At 41.0% G+C, this 12,938-nt stretch overlaps 1 protein-coding gene across 2 annotated transcripts in view; it reads right to left on the bottom strand.

The window, feature by feature from the left end:
- LOC106607224 (SH3 and PX domain-containing protein 2A) overlaps window positions 1–10,841 on the bottom strand; it is a 114,885-nt gene extending 104,044 nt beyond the window's left edge. Inside the window, exons 1-2 of one of the 2 annotated variants that reach the window (XM_014203975.3) lie at window positions 10,256–10,841; window positions 8,087–8,167 (exon numbers count right to left, since the gene is read on the bottom strand). In XM_014203975.3, the coding sequence (XP_014059450.1) occupies window positions 8,087–8,167; window positions 10,256–10,327 (153 nt within the window). In that variant the 5' untranslated portion in view covers window positions 10,328–10,841. The remainder of the gene's footprint in view (window positions 1–8,086; window positions 8,168–10,255) is intronic. The other variant, XM_014203971.3, reaches the window with a different exon arrangement.
- Between the last annotated feature and the right edge of the window lie 2,097 nt (window positions 10,842–12,938).

The following is a 12,938-nucleotide window of genomic DNA, read 5'->3' as shown; positions in this document are numbered from 1 at the left end:
TGACATCTACAGAGTATTAAACTGTACCTTCACTAAAGCTTCAATAATCTCAACATGTTTTGCTATTAGCCTATTGTCTATCTGACTCACTGTGCCACAAACTCATCATAACATGTTATCTGCATCTCTATTGAACGATAGCAGTAGTCTGCTTCTGCAGGCTGAGAGAGTTCTCTCCACACCTCCAACAGATCCCTGGCAAACAGAGAACATTCCCAATCCCAGAGTGATGCTGGTATCCCTCGTAGGCACGACTGGATCTGCTCCAAACTTCACAGGACCGGTGGGAGACCCCTCCTCATGGAAACAAAATAACAACTTGGAGTCACAACTCCCTGTGCGGGCATTTCTCCTGTTACATTTGTGTTACATGGACATTTGTGATACGGCAGCTTTAGTCATTTGCCCAGGAGATTTCACATTTGTGTATACACTGTTTCTTTCCCAAAGTGTGCAGTTATGTTCAATGTGTTAAACGTGCTGTGTCAGCCAAGTCTACCATAGAGAGAAATTGAAATGCCTTGTAGCAAGAGGTGCTATGGTGTAATCATGTCTTTAGCTCGCTCACTCACTCACTCACTCACTCACTCACTCACTCACTCTCTCTCTCACACATTTCTCCTAACAATTTCTCTATCCTTTTCTCTCTCCCCATCCCTTTTGAGGAAACCTGGAGCTCTGGAGTTATTGATAGACAGGTCATGGCAGGGATGTGAAAGAGATGAAAAGGCATAGAATGCACTGGTCTGCACTATAAATGTAATGCTCAGTCACACTTTAAAGTGCACATTCCACTTTCAAAAATGTGTGTTTTGACATTAAATTCAAACAGCTATGTATTATATTTTACATTACTCCCTAACTGAAATGATTGGCAAAAGTCAATGACTAGGCTACTCAAGTATATTTTTGCTTTACCATAAAAAGCATATCTGAAGCACAGGCATACATAAACCCAAAGAGAGGAGGGAGAGAGGGAGACAGAAAGAGACAGCGAGTACTGTTCAGCTTTTAGACAGAAAAAGGGTGGGAAAAAAACTGAATTCCATGTTTGTTCGCTTTTTACCTTTATTTAACTAGGCAAGTCAGTTAAGAACAAATTCTTATTTACAATGACTGCTTACCGGGGAACAGTGAGTTAACTGCCTTGTTCAGGGGCAGAACAACAGATTTTAACCTTGTCAGCTCAGGGATTCGATCCAGCAACCTTTCAGTTACTGGACCAATGCTCTAACCACTAGGTTACCTGTAAGCCCCAAAACCATGTAGTGGTTGTTTTCTAGCATCTGTTTACTGCATGGTGTTTACTGCATGGAGTTCACAACACTGTAATAAAAAAAGTCCTCCACACAGTCCTCCAGAGATTCAGCTGCTCACCCATATTACAGAGGATGACTAGCACACATAGGACTGGTCAATATCTCAACAGTTTATTGATCCTGCCTAGGGCTGTGGCGGTCACAAACTTTCATCAGCCAGTGATTGTCAAGCAAATAACTGTCAGTCTCACGGTAATTGACCGTTGTAATTAACATAAACACATTTACCATCTCCTGGCTTCCACACCTAAACGCCACTGATGCTGACCTTTGGGACATCCCTTCAAAAAGTCTAGCAAATCTGTAATATAGCCTACACCTTCACAATAAATCCATTAATTATTTCAGACAAGTCTAAAGAAGCATGATATGAAGAAAATGTAGTCTATTTCAGAACAGAATAGCATACTCTGAGTTATCCTTATGTTAGGTCCTGATCTGGCTATGCCATACGGCTGTGGGCTACACTAGCTCATTTAGCAGACAAGATTTGCTTAGAATTCCATGGCATTATTTTATAGTATGAAGAATACAATTGAACAAAGCTAAATAAAATATAAATTATATTTTCTCTAAATGATTTGAGGGAGTGATTTGAGTGGTTAACATAGAAATGCTTAATATGCTTAATTTAGAGTTATTAATGTAACTTTAGTTGTTCTACAAACGTTGGGCTATATGTTTTGATTTTTAATACATTGTTAGGCTGCATGATGTGACTCTAATGATGTACACACTACATCAGTCACTCATTCACAATTTGACAAGCACTTGATAATGCCTAGAATTTCACGGCGGCATCCCCTTTGTGTGGCAGTAATGCGCCCTAAAAGCATTCATGCCTTTTGCGGTCAGTGGCCGTTGTGCCTTTCTCCCTGAGTGCTGCGCGCTCCATTACGTGATCGGGTCTTTCTCACAGGTTACAAGTGAAGACAGACACATTGGGGACGCCACTGCATCCTAATCCAATTCTGAGGTGCATATTGAAGATATTGAAAGAACTGTCCACATTTACTTTGTCAGCCAACAAGATGAGTACCGTAAATTCCGGACTATAAGCCGCAACTTTTTTCCCAGGCTTTGAACCTCGCGGCTTAAACAATGACGCGGCTAATATATGGATTTTTCCCACTTTCAATTTTTTTTCTCCAAAAAACACATTCTGTGACTTGCTAGGTTTTTGGCTGCATTAGACCAATGAAATTGCCGAACGGGTTAAGGTCAAACAACTTTTTTGTTTAGTGTTTAGATTAAATCGAGCGCTCTCAAACTTCCCATCATTCTGATTACGGTAGTCATTTTGTCACCCTCATCATGGCAAAGACACGGAGAAATGCATATGATGCAGCTTTCAAGTTGAAGGCGATTGATCTGGCTGTTGGAAAAGGAAATAGAGCTGCTGCACGGGAGCTTGGTCTTAATGAGTCGATGATAAGACGTTGGAAACAGCAGCGTGAGGAATTGACTCAGTGCAAAAAGACAACTAAAGCTTACTGCTAATGTTTTATTTTTTGTTACAAGCCGTGTTTCATTAAAGCCTATTTATGTTTGTTACAAGCCGTGTTTCGTTAAAGCCAATTTTTTTTTTTTTACAAGCCGTGTTTCGTTAAAGCCTGTGTAAAGTTAATTTGTTTCAATGTACCGGTAGGCACCTGCGGCTTATAGACATGTGCGGCTTATTTATGTTCAAAATTAAAAATAAAATAAAATTCAGTGGGTGCGGCTTATATTCAGGTGCGCTTAATAGTCCGGAAATTACGGTACACCTAATAAACAGCAAAAACACTATGTCAATCTACTATCCCACATAGTACAAAGGTCGACCTATTCCTTTCTGTGCGGGAAATAAATATTCTAAACATAGTCTGGGACCGTCGTGGGATGCGATATATCCCAAATGAATACAACCACTAGCATTAAAAAAACGTTTTTATGCAATGTGGCTGACGTAACAGATCATAACGTTTAGCTTAAAATGTTGATAAACTATTAGGCTATTTCTTCACATTATAAGCGCAGCAATGCACTCATGGTAGTAAGCTATAAGCACAAATGTTCCATTAACGGAAAACACCATGATCAAAAGTGACCGCAAATGCAATTATGCATGCAATGCTTTTATTATAAAGGTGGATTTGTATGGTGAAAATTATCTTCCCAAAACTTGAAACTCACATGCTGCATATGTATGCCAGTTAGGCTCTACACCCCTTGTAAAGCAGATAAATGTACGTACATTTTAAGAAGTTATTTGCCACTTTAGTTGTGATACAAACCTAATTAAAACATATAGGCCTATGGGCTAGGCCTCATGAGGTGTGCTAATATGATTTTGAAAAAGCCGCGAAAAAAAGGCATTGTTTCTTATGCTGGGCATCATTCACAAGTGATAATATATAATTCACAAGTGATAGGATAATATTGTCACGCATCAGACTATTCTTGATTTAATCTTGTCTTTACACATACAAAATAATATACAGTACCAGTCAAAAGTTTGGACACACCTACTCATTCAAGGATTTTTCTTTAATGTTACTATTTTCTACATTGTAGAATAATAGTGAAGACATCAAAACTATGAAATAAAACATATGGAATCATGTAGTAAATAAAAAAGTGTTAAACAAATCAAAATATATTTGATATTTGATATTCTTCAAAGTAGCCACCCTTTGCCTTGATGACCGCTTTGCAAACTCTTGGCATTCTCTCAACCAGCTTCACCTGGAATGCTTTTCCAACAGTCTTGAAGGAGTTCCCACATATGCTGAGCACTTGTCAGCTGCTTTTTCTTCACACTGCAGTCCAACTTATCCCAAACCATCTCAAATGGGTTGACTGGTACTGTGTGAAATTTGTTTTGATTTAGAATGGACCATTATCATGCACCTGTATCGAAACAGGGGCAGCGGGAAAAATACATGTAATATATGCACTTAAATAGTCAATGGAGGATGCTTTTCCCCATGGTTTATTTTCATGCCAGCCAGGTAGGCTATACTCCTGTTGTAAATATAAGCAATGTGCTTAATATTAGGAAAGTTGAAAAATAAACATAGTAGGCCTAGCCTATGGAAAGCTTATTATCCTCTTTTTAGTAGAGGCCGTCACTCTGTTTTCTTGTGCATTTGCAAAGCCTATTGAAATGTTGCGAGAAATGAGCTCATGGGCTCTCATGAAGTGTTTGATTAGATTTTCGAAATACATTTGCATTGATGTCAGAGTGATTCGAGGGACAATAGAGTACTGAGTACCAGGCAGTTAGCAAGTTTGGTAGGCTACTAATGACCATCAGCAGCATCAGAACTTGGAGAAGCCTAATTACCATTACTAAACGAAATTCGAGAAGCCTAATTACCGAGAAGCCTAATTACCGTTACTAAACGGAATTTGACTGCGTTCATGACTCGTGACCGCCGGTGTGGTGGTAACCACAACAACCCTAACAGCCACCACAACAGCCCTAATCCTGCCTTCCGTTGCTTAACTCAGATGTGAGCCTGTACTGAACTTTTCTCAAGGTTTCATGATTAGTAGGCTACTTTCACACTCGAAATGACCTCAAAGCTCTTGGGATTCTGGATAGAAGTTTTAAAAAGTGAAGGAACTTGTTATGGAGCCTAGCTTAGAGTATGCCGGGAGGAAACTAGGGCAACAGACAAATTACAGTGCAGACAGAGGAGATGATCTGATTCTGCTCCAATGCCTCAACCCAAAAATAAGGTGACTATGGGACCTGTAGAGGAGTTTCCATCCAAGTGGAGAGTGAAGGGAAAGCGGGCCAACTTGCATATGCCACAATCCCCCAGTGGAATGTCATGATCTCTGTGTTATGTCTTCTGTGATCCAAGGGTGTGGAGCGGGGAAGATTATTTAGGGTAGAATGTCTGTTTGACTCAGGATAATTTCTGCATAGCTCAAAATGTGTGGGTCAAACCATTTCCCTCAGCCACACACCGGAAATGATGTTGTAGAAATGCTTTACACCCAACAATATTAAAGCCTTTATTGAGCTAAATTTCAGGAACTGGTGAGAAATGTGATGACTTATTATGTGTTTTAAACTCAGCAAAAGATGAGGGAAGAGTCAACCTGATTTGAAAAATAGTTTCTAGTGATTTATGATTGCATCCCCGAGGAGCAGTAAAGAGCTCTGATGAGTGTGCTAGAGAGTTTGGCAACATTAGGAGTAAGTGTACGTAAACCATCACCATACTTAATCTTAAAGACAAATTACTAGCTAAGCTAGTAAACACTGGCTAACAATACTACACAGCTAGCTGTCAGGAGCTACTGCATCTTCAAAACAGACAAACTATGACAGGCAATTTCATAAACACATGAAAAAGTGCGGCTTCACGTTACAACTGTCTACACACCATCCACAAAGTATTGAGCTGAGATGTAATTATTTCTTAATAAAGAATATTATGATCCCTTGGCGAGCCAGAGAGTGCAAAGCATGTTCCTATTCCCTGCAAGCGTCTAACTGAACAGTGTGATTGAGCTTAAAGGACAGAGAACAGAGCTGAGCTTCAAATGAACTGTAGGTGTCTGTTGGCACCATGGCACAAACACTAACTCAAACAGACAGGGTTTGTTTCTACTTTCTACAAGAATTGAAGAGTGATCAGATGAGCCACTAGAAGATTTCATAGAATAGAGAGGAATTAAGGAGTGGATCATGTACACTAACTATTGCTAGATTTCTACAACATTAGTAGCCCTAAATAAGTACAATAAAATGTCATAATGTTACAACCGGCCATGACCAGGAATCCCATAGCACAATTGGCCCAGGCCTTCCCTCATTCCTGATCATGACTTCCCCTTCATTCCACCCAGTACATGTTGGGATTGGGCATGCCGTCTCCTCAGCTGGATACTATACCCCGATGGAGGTTGGAAATGTCACTGGCCTGGAAGAATGACTTCCAGGAGACTCAATCACTCCATCAGTGTTCAGTGTTTTCCACTACAGATCTATAAAGCACACCAGCAAGAGTAGCAGCTGCTATTGCGTCAGCTAATGGGGATCCTAATAAAATATGAAATACCAAGCCTGTGTGAATGTATCATTCTCAAATTGGGCTACAATAGAGTCAAGTTTTAAACTTAACTGGTTCCGGAAAAACACAAAACATTGTTCAGATGAGGATTTGGAGATGTTAGTGAAGATAACTAACCCTGTTAACTGTAATGTTATAATCGTGGTTGTGAGAGACAAGTGGAGAATCCATTTCGTGGATCATCCAATGAGTCTGCCCTTCTTGCTGTACCTGGTCCCACAATGATAAAATATACATCTGCATCATATACTTTCAGTCAGTGCATTCAATATGAGGGCTAAACAACACCATAACTGATTAACGGACCATACAGTATGACTATGTTCAAAGACCTATAAGGGACTTGTAAAAGGCAGTATCTCCACCCATTCCTTGTGTGGACAGCTGTTGACCGTTGCTCCTCACTGATTAGCACAGACAGTGAGCCAGAGACAGCAGCGATCTCTGGACAAGACTAATATTTACAAAGACAGAGACAGGGGAGACGCTATGTTTCCATCAAACAGAGCAGGATAGCAGGATTTTCCTGGCAATTACCAAGGCCCCCTGGAACAAAGGGTTTCCTCTGCGGCCTTCAGTCATGAGACCTGTAATACAGTCTGGCTGGACATAAGGTTTTACTGGCCATAATGTGGTTGTCTGACCTATCTACCTCACTTTTGAAGCAGCAGGTAGCACTAACTGCTGTGGCAGGTAGCCTAGTGGTTAGCGCGTTGGACTAGTAACTGAAAGGTTGAAAGATCAAATCCCCGAGCTGACAAGGTAAAAAAAATCTGTTGTTCTGCCCCTGAACAAGGCAGTTAACCCACTGTTCCTAGGCCATCATTGAAAATAAGAATTTGTTCTTAACTGACTTGCCTAGTAAAATAAAAAGGATAAGCGCCTCTTCCAACTGTGAAATGCAATGTAATAAAAATGTAAAGTGTAATGAGAGAGTATCAGACAGGGTTTCACAGAGACTTGATGCCAATTTATGCACATACAGCACATTTTCTTCCTACCATTAAAGAGACAGGAGAGCCCACCCTGTTCAGAGCTGTGGTGGGCTCTCCTTATGTGTCTTTATGGGTTTCAATTGGAATGTTTGGGATCAACAGACCAATAAGTTTCCCTCGAGGGCATTGATGTCCCTCCAACCAATTACGAGGCAACTTCACCCCACAGCCAATCTCAGCCTGAGGTCATTTTTTCCTCTCTCACCACTAGTCTGCAGGACGTATGACACATGTGCAATGGGATTTTCCCTACTTCCGTCAGGAACCAGTGGTCTTTAATGGGACCATTCAGTTGGGGCTTCCCCTGATTGAAACATAATTTTGTGGGAAATACACTGAGAGCATTGAGGTTTGACTCCCCATTGAGCACCAGATGGCCATCACAGAAACATTTATGTTGGTCTCATCTCATAGAGAACCTCATAGCAATGTTTTTTGCAACATATTGCAATATATCATAAGTATTATCATCCATTTAGAGGGCAGCAGGTCAGTTTGATAGGAAATCCATTGAACCTCCATGGACAGGGTTGGGAAAAGGTGAGTGAGGAAATGTATGCATGGTAAGAAAAATTGCTGTGTGAGATGTTATAGCATACAGATTCACTGTTCACCTTACTACAAGTTTAAGATGATTGAGTGCATGATCAAACAGATACTGGGGAATGGTTCTACATCATTGTTCTATGGTGAAACTTACCTGGAGATCAAAGAATTTGCTGTATCTCCTGTAGATGACATGAGAGGTGGAGTCAGAGTATGTGACATTGATGAGGTACACCTACGGAAGAAAACACACAAGGAAGACTTATTAACAACAAAGTCCCATTCATCAAAGACACATAATATCACTTAGTTTTGACTGTCCCCAAACTGACATAGAGCATTCCCTTCAGACTAAACTTCAAGAGGTCAGTAGAGGTCAAGTTAACTCATTAGGCCGGGGTCATAGAGGGTGTCAACAGGTTTGAATCATTTGCCACTTTATTCTGGGTTTGAAATTCAAACAACTCAAGGAAATAATCCAATATTTACACTTCATTGGCTCTAACTTTGATAGTAACTCTAGCTAGTTAGGTTACATTTCCGAGTATTTTACAATCTTGTTTTGTCAGACTCTAGTCTACAGCCATGGCATAAATTCCACAGGGGGCTATAACTATATGGCTAGAGTGGGAGCTTTCCCTGGCACTCACTATGTGCCACAAACACTTGGGCACACCCTTTCTTCTACTGCAGAAACATATGCTATTGTTCTGCATTTGCATGTGAGTTTTGAGTGTTGTTACACATGGCTACAATCTGTAAAAATGTAAGTGTCCTACCTGAAATCAGGTCTTGATTTTACATCATAGTTCACTACAGAAATAATGTGTTGCAGGGAGGAACAAGTTCCTATGCAATTAATTGAGTGCTGACGGCATGACCAAATGCCTTGGATAATGTGTTTAGAAAACAGTGCCTTAAAGTGTGGTAAATACAGTACCCTTTGAGAATGTCTACGATAATGCATAGAGAGTACATTTTGAGCTGTGCAGTAAATGGTAATGTCAGTTCAGACACCTCATTTGTTTGTATGACATACATTTAGTATATTTATTATGGCAGTGTCTTGGGCCCAACATAGTACTGCTGAATGTACAATACAGATGTAGGATTTTAATTTGAGCCAGTTTGATACAGTAGGAAAATAATACTGCAGCAACAGAAAATGTGAATAATAGACACATTTTTCATAAGGGAAAATCAAGTCCGAAATTTCAAAGTGGAAATTCAAAACTTCAGATGCATTTTTAAACCAGAAATACACGACATGTTTTTCATTCCCTGCATTTCAGGAAAGTTTTCCTGGAACAGGGTGTTCAAATTAAGATCCTACATTTGTAAAAAATAATAATAATTAAAAAAAAAATAATAATGGGTTGCAAACTTGCAATAAAATCCAACATGGTATCTGACCATATCCACATCACTCTGCATGCAAGTCAGCATAATATCTGCATGACTAGCATATTCTCAAGACTTTGTTAGAGGTCAGATTCTACAAAATATCTCCATGATGGCAGGATATTAAGCAAAAACACCTGCCATTAAAGCTAGGGTATGTGGATACTGTTTTACTTATTCTTAGTAGCTAAAAGCCAAAGGACAAAGGACTTTGTCCAAGGCAAGTGAAACAAAGGGTTGTCAATACTTGTCAATGTCCTATTTGATTCATATATAGTATAGAAAATGTTGTCATTTTAAAAACATTTCTTTTTGGACCTATCGCCAAGTTCAGCGGTAATACTGTAGTTTGCAAGGGCTCTCCCAGTTCTTGTGTCCAGTGTCCCTCTCTTGCCCATGCAAGGAAGTCACACTGGAACCTTGGACACAAAAGACAAAGGTTTGCTTCTTTCCTCTCTATAAAACAGGATAAGCATTTTTCAGTTGCTTAGCTCATAGACAATGAGATTTGTTGTATGTTTTCCTCACTGGACTTCCCAGGCTAGCAGCATCTCCTAATGTGACACCCCAGGGGGAAGGATTTGCACTGGGCTTAGGGACCTCAGGGAGTACTGGTTACATTGATCCTCTCTCTGCTTAATTAATTAACTCTGCTTAATTAATCCTATTGGACCTGGTGGACAAATTTATTTTCCTCCATAGAGACTAGCATTGTTCCCACTTGTCCCAGTGCATTAATTCTACAATATGGATAACTGAGGTTCTTACTTATTGACATAAGAATGACCACAAAAGTATAATAAAATAATAAACCTGTGCACGTATTGACAGTAATAGCTCAGACAAAACTTCAATGCATTGTTTATGATCATGAAGCACAAGCCAAGTGTCTGGCACTGGCAGAGACAAATAGAGAACTCACGTAATGTTTAGAGGGATTCCGCCTCTTCTGCACATCCATAACTTTCACTTCGAGGACCGTTCGGACCTGCATCTTCAACTTCTAAAATGATCATACAATCCTGTAATCCAGGGGCTCCTCTTATTGTCAAAAAGAAAGTTTCAGCAGGTCAATCTATCAAAGCGCAAATCTCCCTATAAAGACAATGTAGGCCAAAAAAAACTTCCATGTTAGTCAAGTAAAGTTTGACGTAGCAATGCGCGTACTGGAGCGCTCAGATCCACTACATCCATACAATCAATGCAAGTTGCTAGCTTCCAGTCGCCGGTTATTTTTGCAGAGCAAGAAAAACTGTAAACAACACACTGAACAGATGGAGGATAGCGGATTCGCGAGCGCATAATGCAGAGCACTGCTCAGCTTCAGTCCTCCTTGGAAGAAAAGTAGGTTGGACTTTCTGTTTTTCTTCTTCTTCGGTATCATGGTGTTAGCACATTTTGTTCGTGCAAGCCGCGGTAATATGTGTTCAGTCCCCTTACATTTTGTGATACAAAAAATAAAAATGATGATGCAAAATTGTAATAATAATAATAATAAGTGCACCACCAACTAATCCAGTCGGGAGTTTACATACACTTAGGTTGGAGTCATTATGTATGTCCTGCCATACATACCTACACGTACGCAATGGTCACAAGACGCAGGCCTCCTAACTGTCCCTAGAATTTCTAAGCAAACAGCTGGAAGCAAGGCTTTCTCCTATAGAGCTCAATTTTTATGGAATGGTCTGCCTACCCATGTGAGAGACGCAGACTCAACCTTTAAGTCTTTACTGAAGACTCATCTCTTCAGTAGGTCCTATGATTGAGTGTAATCTGGCCCAGGAGTGTGAAGGTGAACAGAAAGGCACTGGAGCAACGCCGCCTTTGCCGTCTCTGCCTGGCCGGTTCCCCTCTCTCTACTGGGATTCTCTGCCTCTAACCCTATTACAGGGGCTGAGTCACTGGCTTACTGGTGCTCTTCCATGCCGTCCCTAGGAGGGGTGAGTCACTGACGTGATCGCCCTGTCTGAGTTGGTGGCCCCCCCCTTGGGTTGTGCCGTGGCGGAGATCTTTGTGGGCTATACTCGGCCTTGTCTCAGGATGGTAAATTGGTGGTTGAAGATATCCTTATAGTGGTGTGGGGGCTGTGCTTTGGCAAAGTGGGTGGGGTTATATCCTACTTGTTCGGCCCTGTCTGGGGGTATCGTCGGACGGGGCCACAGTGTCTCCCGACCCCTCCTGTCTCAGCCTTCAGTATTTATGCTGCAGTAGTTTATGTGTCGGGGGCTAGGGTCAGTCTGTTATATCTGGAGTATTTCTCCTGTCTTATCCGGTGTCCTGTGTGAATTTAAGTATGCTCTCCCTAATTCTTTCTTTCTCTCGGAGGAGGACCTGAGCCCTAGGACCATGCCTCAGGACTACCTGGCCTGATGACTCATTGCTGTCCCCAGTCAACCTGGCCGTGCTGCTTCTCCAGTTTCAACTGTTCTGCCTACGGCTGTGGAACCCTGACCTGTTCACCGGACGTGCTACCTGTCCCAGACCTGCTGTTTTCAACTCTCTAGAGACAGCAGGAGCGGTAGAGATACTCTAAATGATCGGCTATGAAAAGTCAACTGACATTTATTGCTGAGGTGCTGACCTGTTGCACCCTCGACAACCTCTGTGATTATTATTATTTGACCCTGCTGGTCATCTATGAACATTTGAACATCTTGGCCATGTTCTGTTATAATCTCCACCCGGCACAGCCAGAAGAGAGCTGGCCACCCCTCATAGCCTAGTTCCTCTCTACGTTTCTTCCTAGGTTCTGGCCTTTATAGGGAGTTTTTCTGTGCTTCTACACCTGCATTGCTTGCTGTTTGGGGTTTTAGGCTGGGTTTCTGTACAGCACTTTGAGATATCAGCTGATGTAAGAAGGGCTTTATAAATACATTTGATTTGATTTGAATAAAACTCAGTTTTCAAAAACTCAACAAATTTCTTGTTAACAAACTATAGTTTTGGCAAGTCTGTTAGGACATCTACTTTGTGTATGACACAAGTAATTTTTCCAACAATTGTTTACAGACAGATTATTTCACTTTTAATTTACTGTATCACAATTCCAGTTGGTCAGAAGTTTACATACTGTACACTAAGTTGACTGTGCCTTTAAACAGCTTGGAAAATTCCAGAAAATTATGTCATGGCTTTAGAAGCTTCTGATGGGCTAATTGACATCATTTGAGTCCATTGGAGGTGTACCTGTGGATGTATTTCAAGGCCAACCTTCAAACAAAGTGCCTCTTTGCTTGACATCATGGGAAAATCAAAAGAAATCAGCCAATTCCTCAGAAAATAAATTGTAGACCTCCACATGTCTGGTTCATCCTTGGGAGCAATTTCCAAACGCCTGAAGGTACCATGTTCATCTGTACAAACAATAGTACGCAAGTATAAACACCATGGGACCACGCAGCCGTCATACCGCTCAGGAAGGAGACGCATTCTGTCTCCTAGAGATGAACGTACTTTGGTGCAAAAAGTGCAAATCAATCCCAGAACAACAGCAAAGGACCTTGTGAAAATGCTGGAGGAAACAGGTACAAAAGTATCTATATCCACAGTAAAACGAGCCCTATATCGACATAACCTGAAAGGCCGCTCATCAAGGAAGAAGC

This window comes from Salmo salar, chromosome 01, assembly GCF_965601325.2.
Source record: "Salmo salar chromosome 01, fSalSal1, whole genome shotgun sequence".
Taxonomy (NCBI): domain Eukaryota; kingdom Metazoa; phylum Chordata; class Actinopteri; order Salmoniformes; family Salmonidae; genus Salmo; species Salmo salar.
This window is presented reverse-complemented; position numbering and strand designations above follow the sequence as displayed.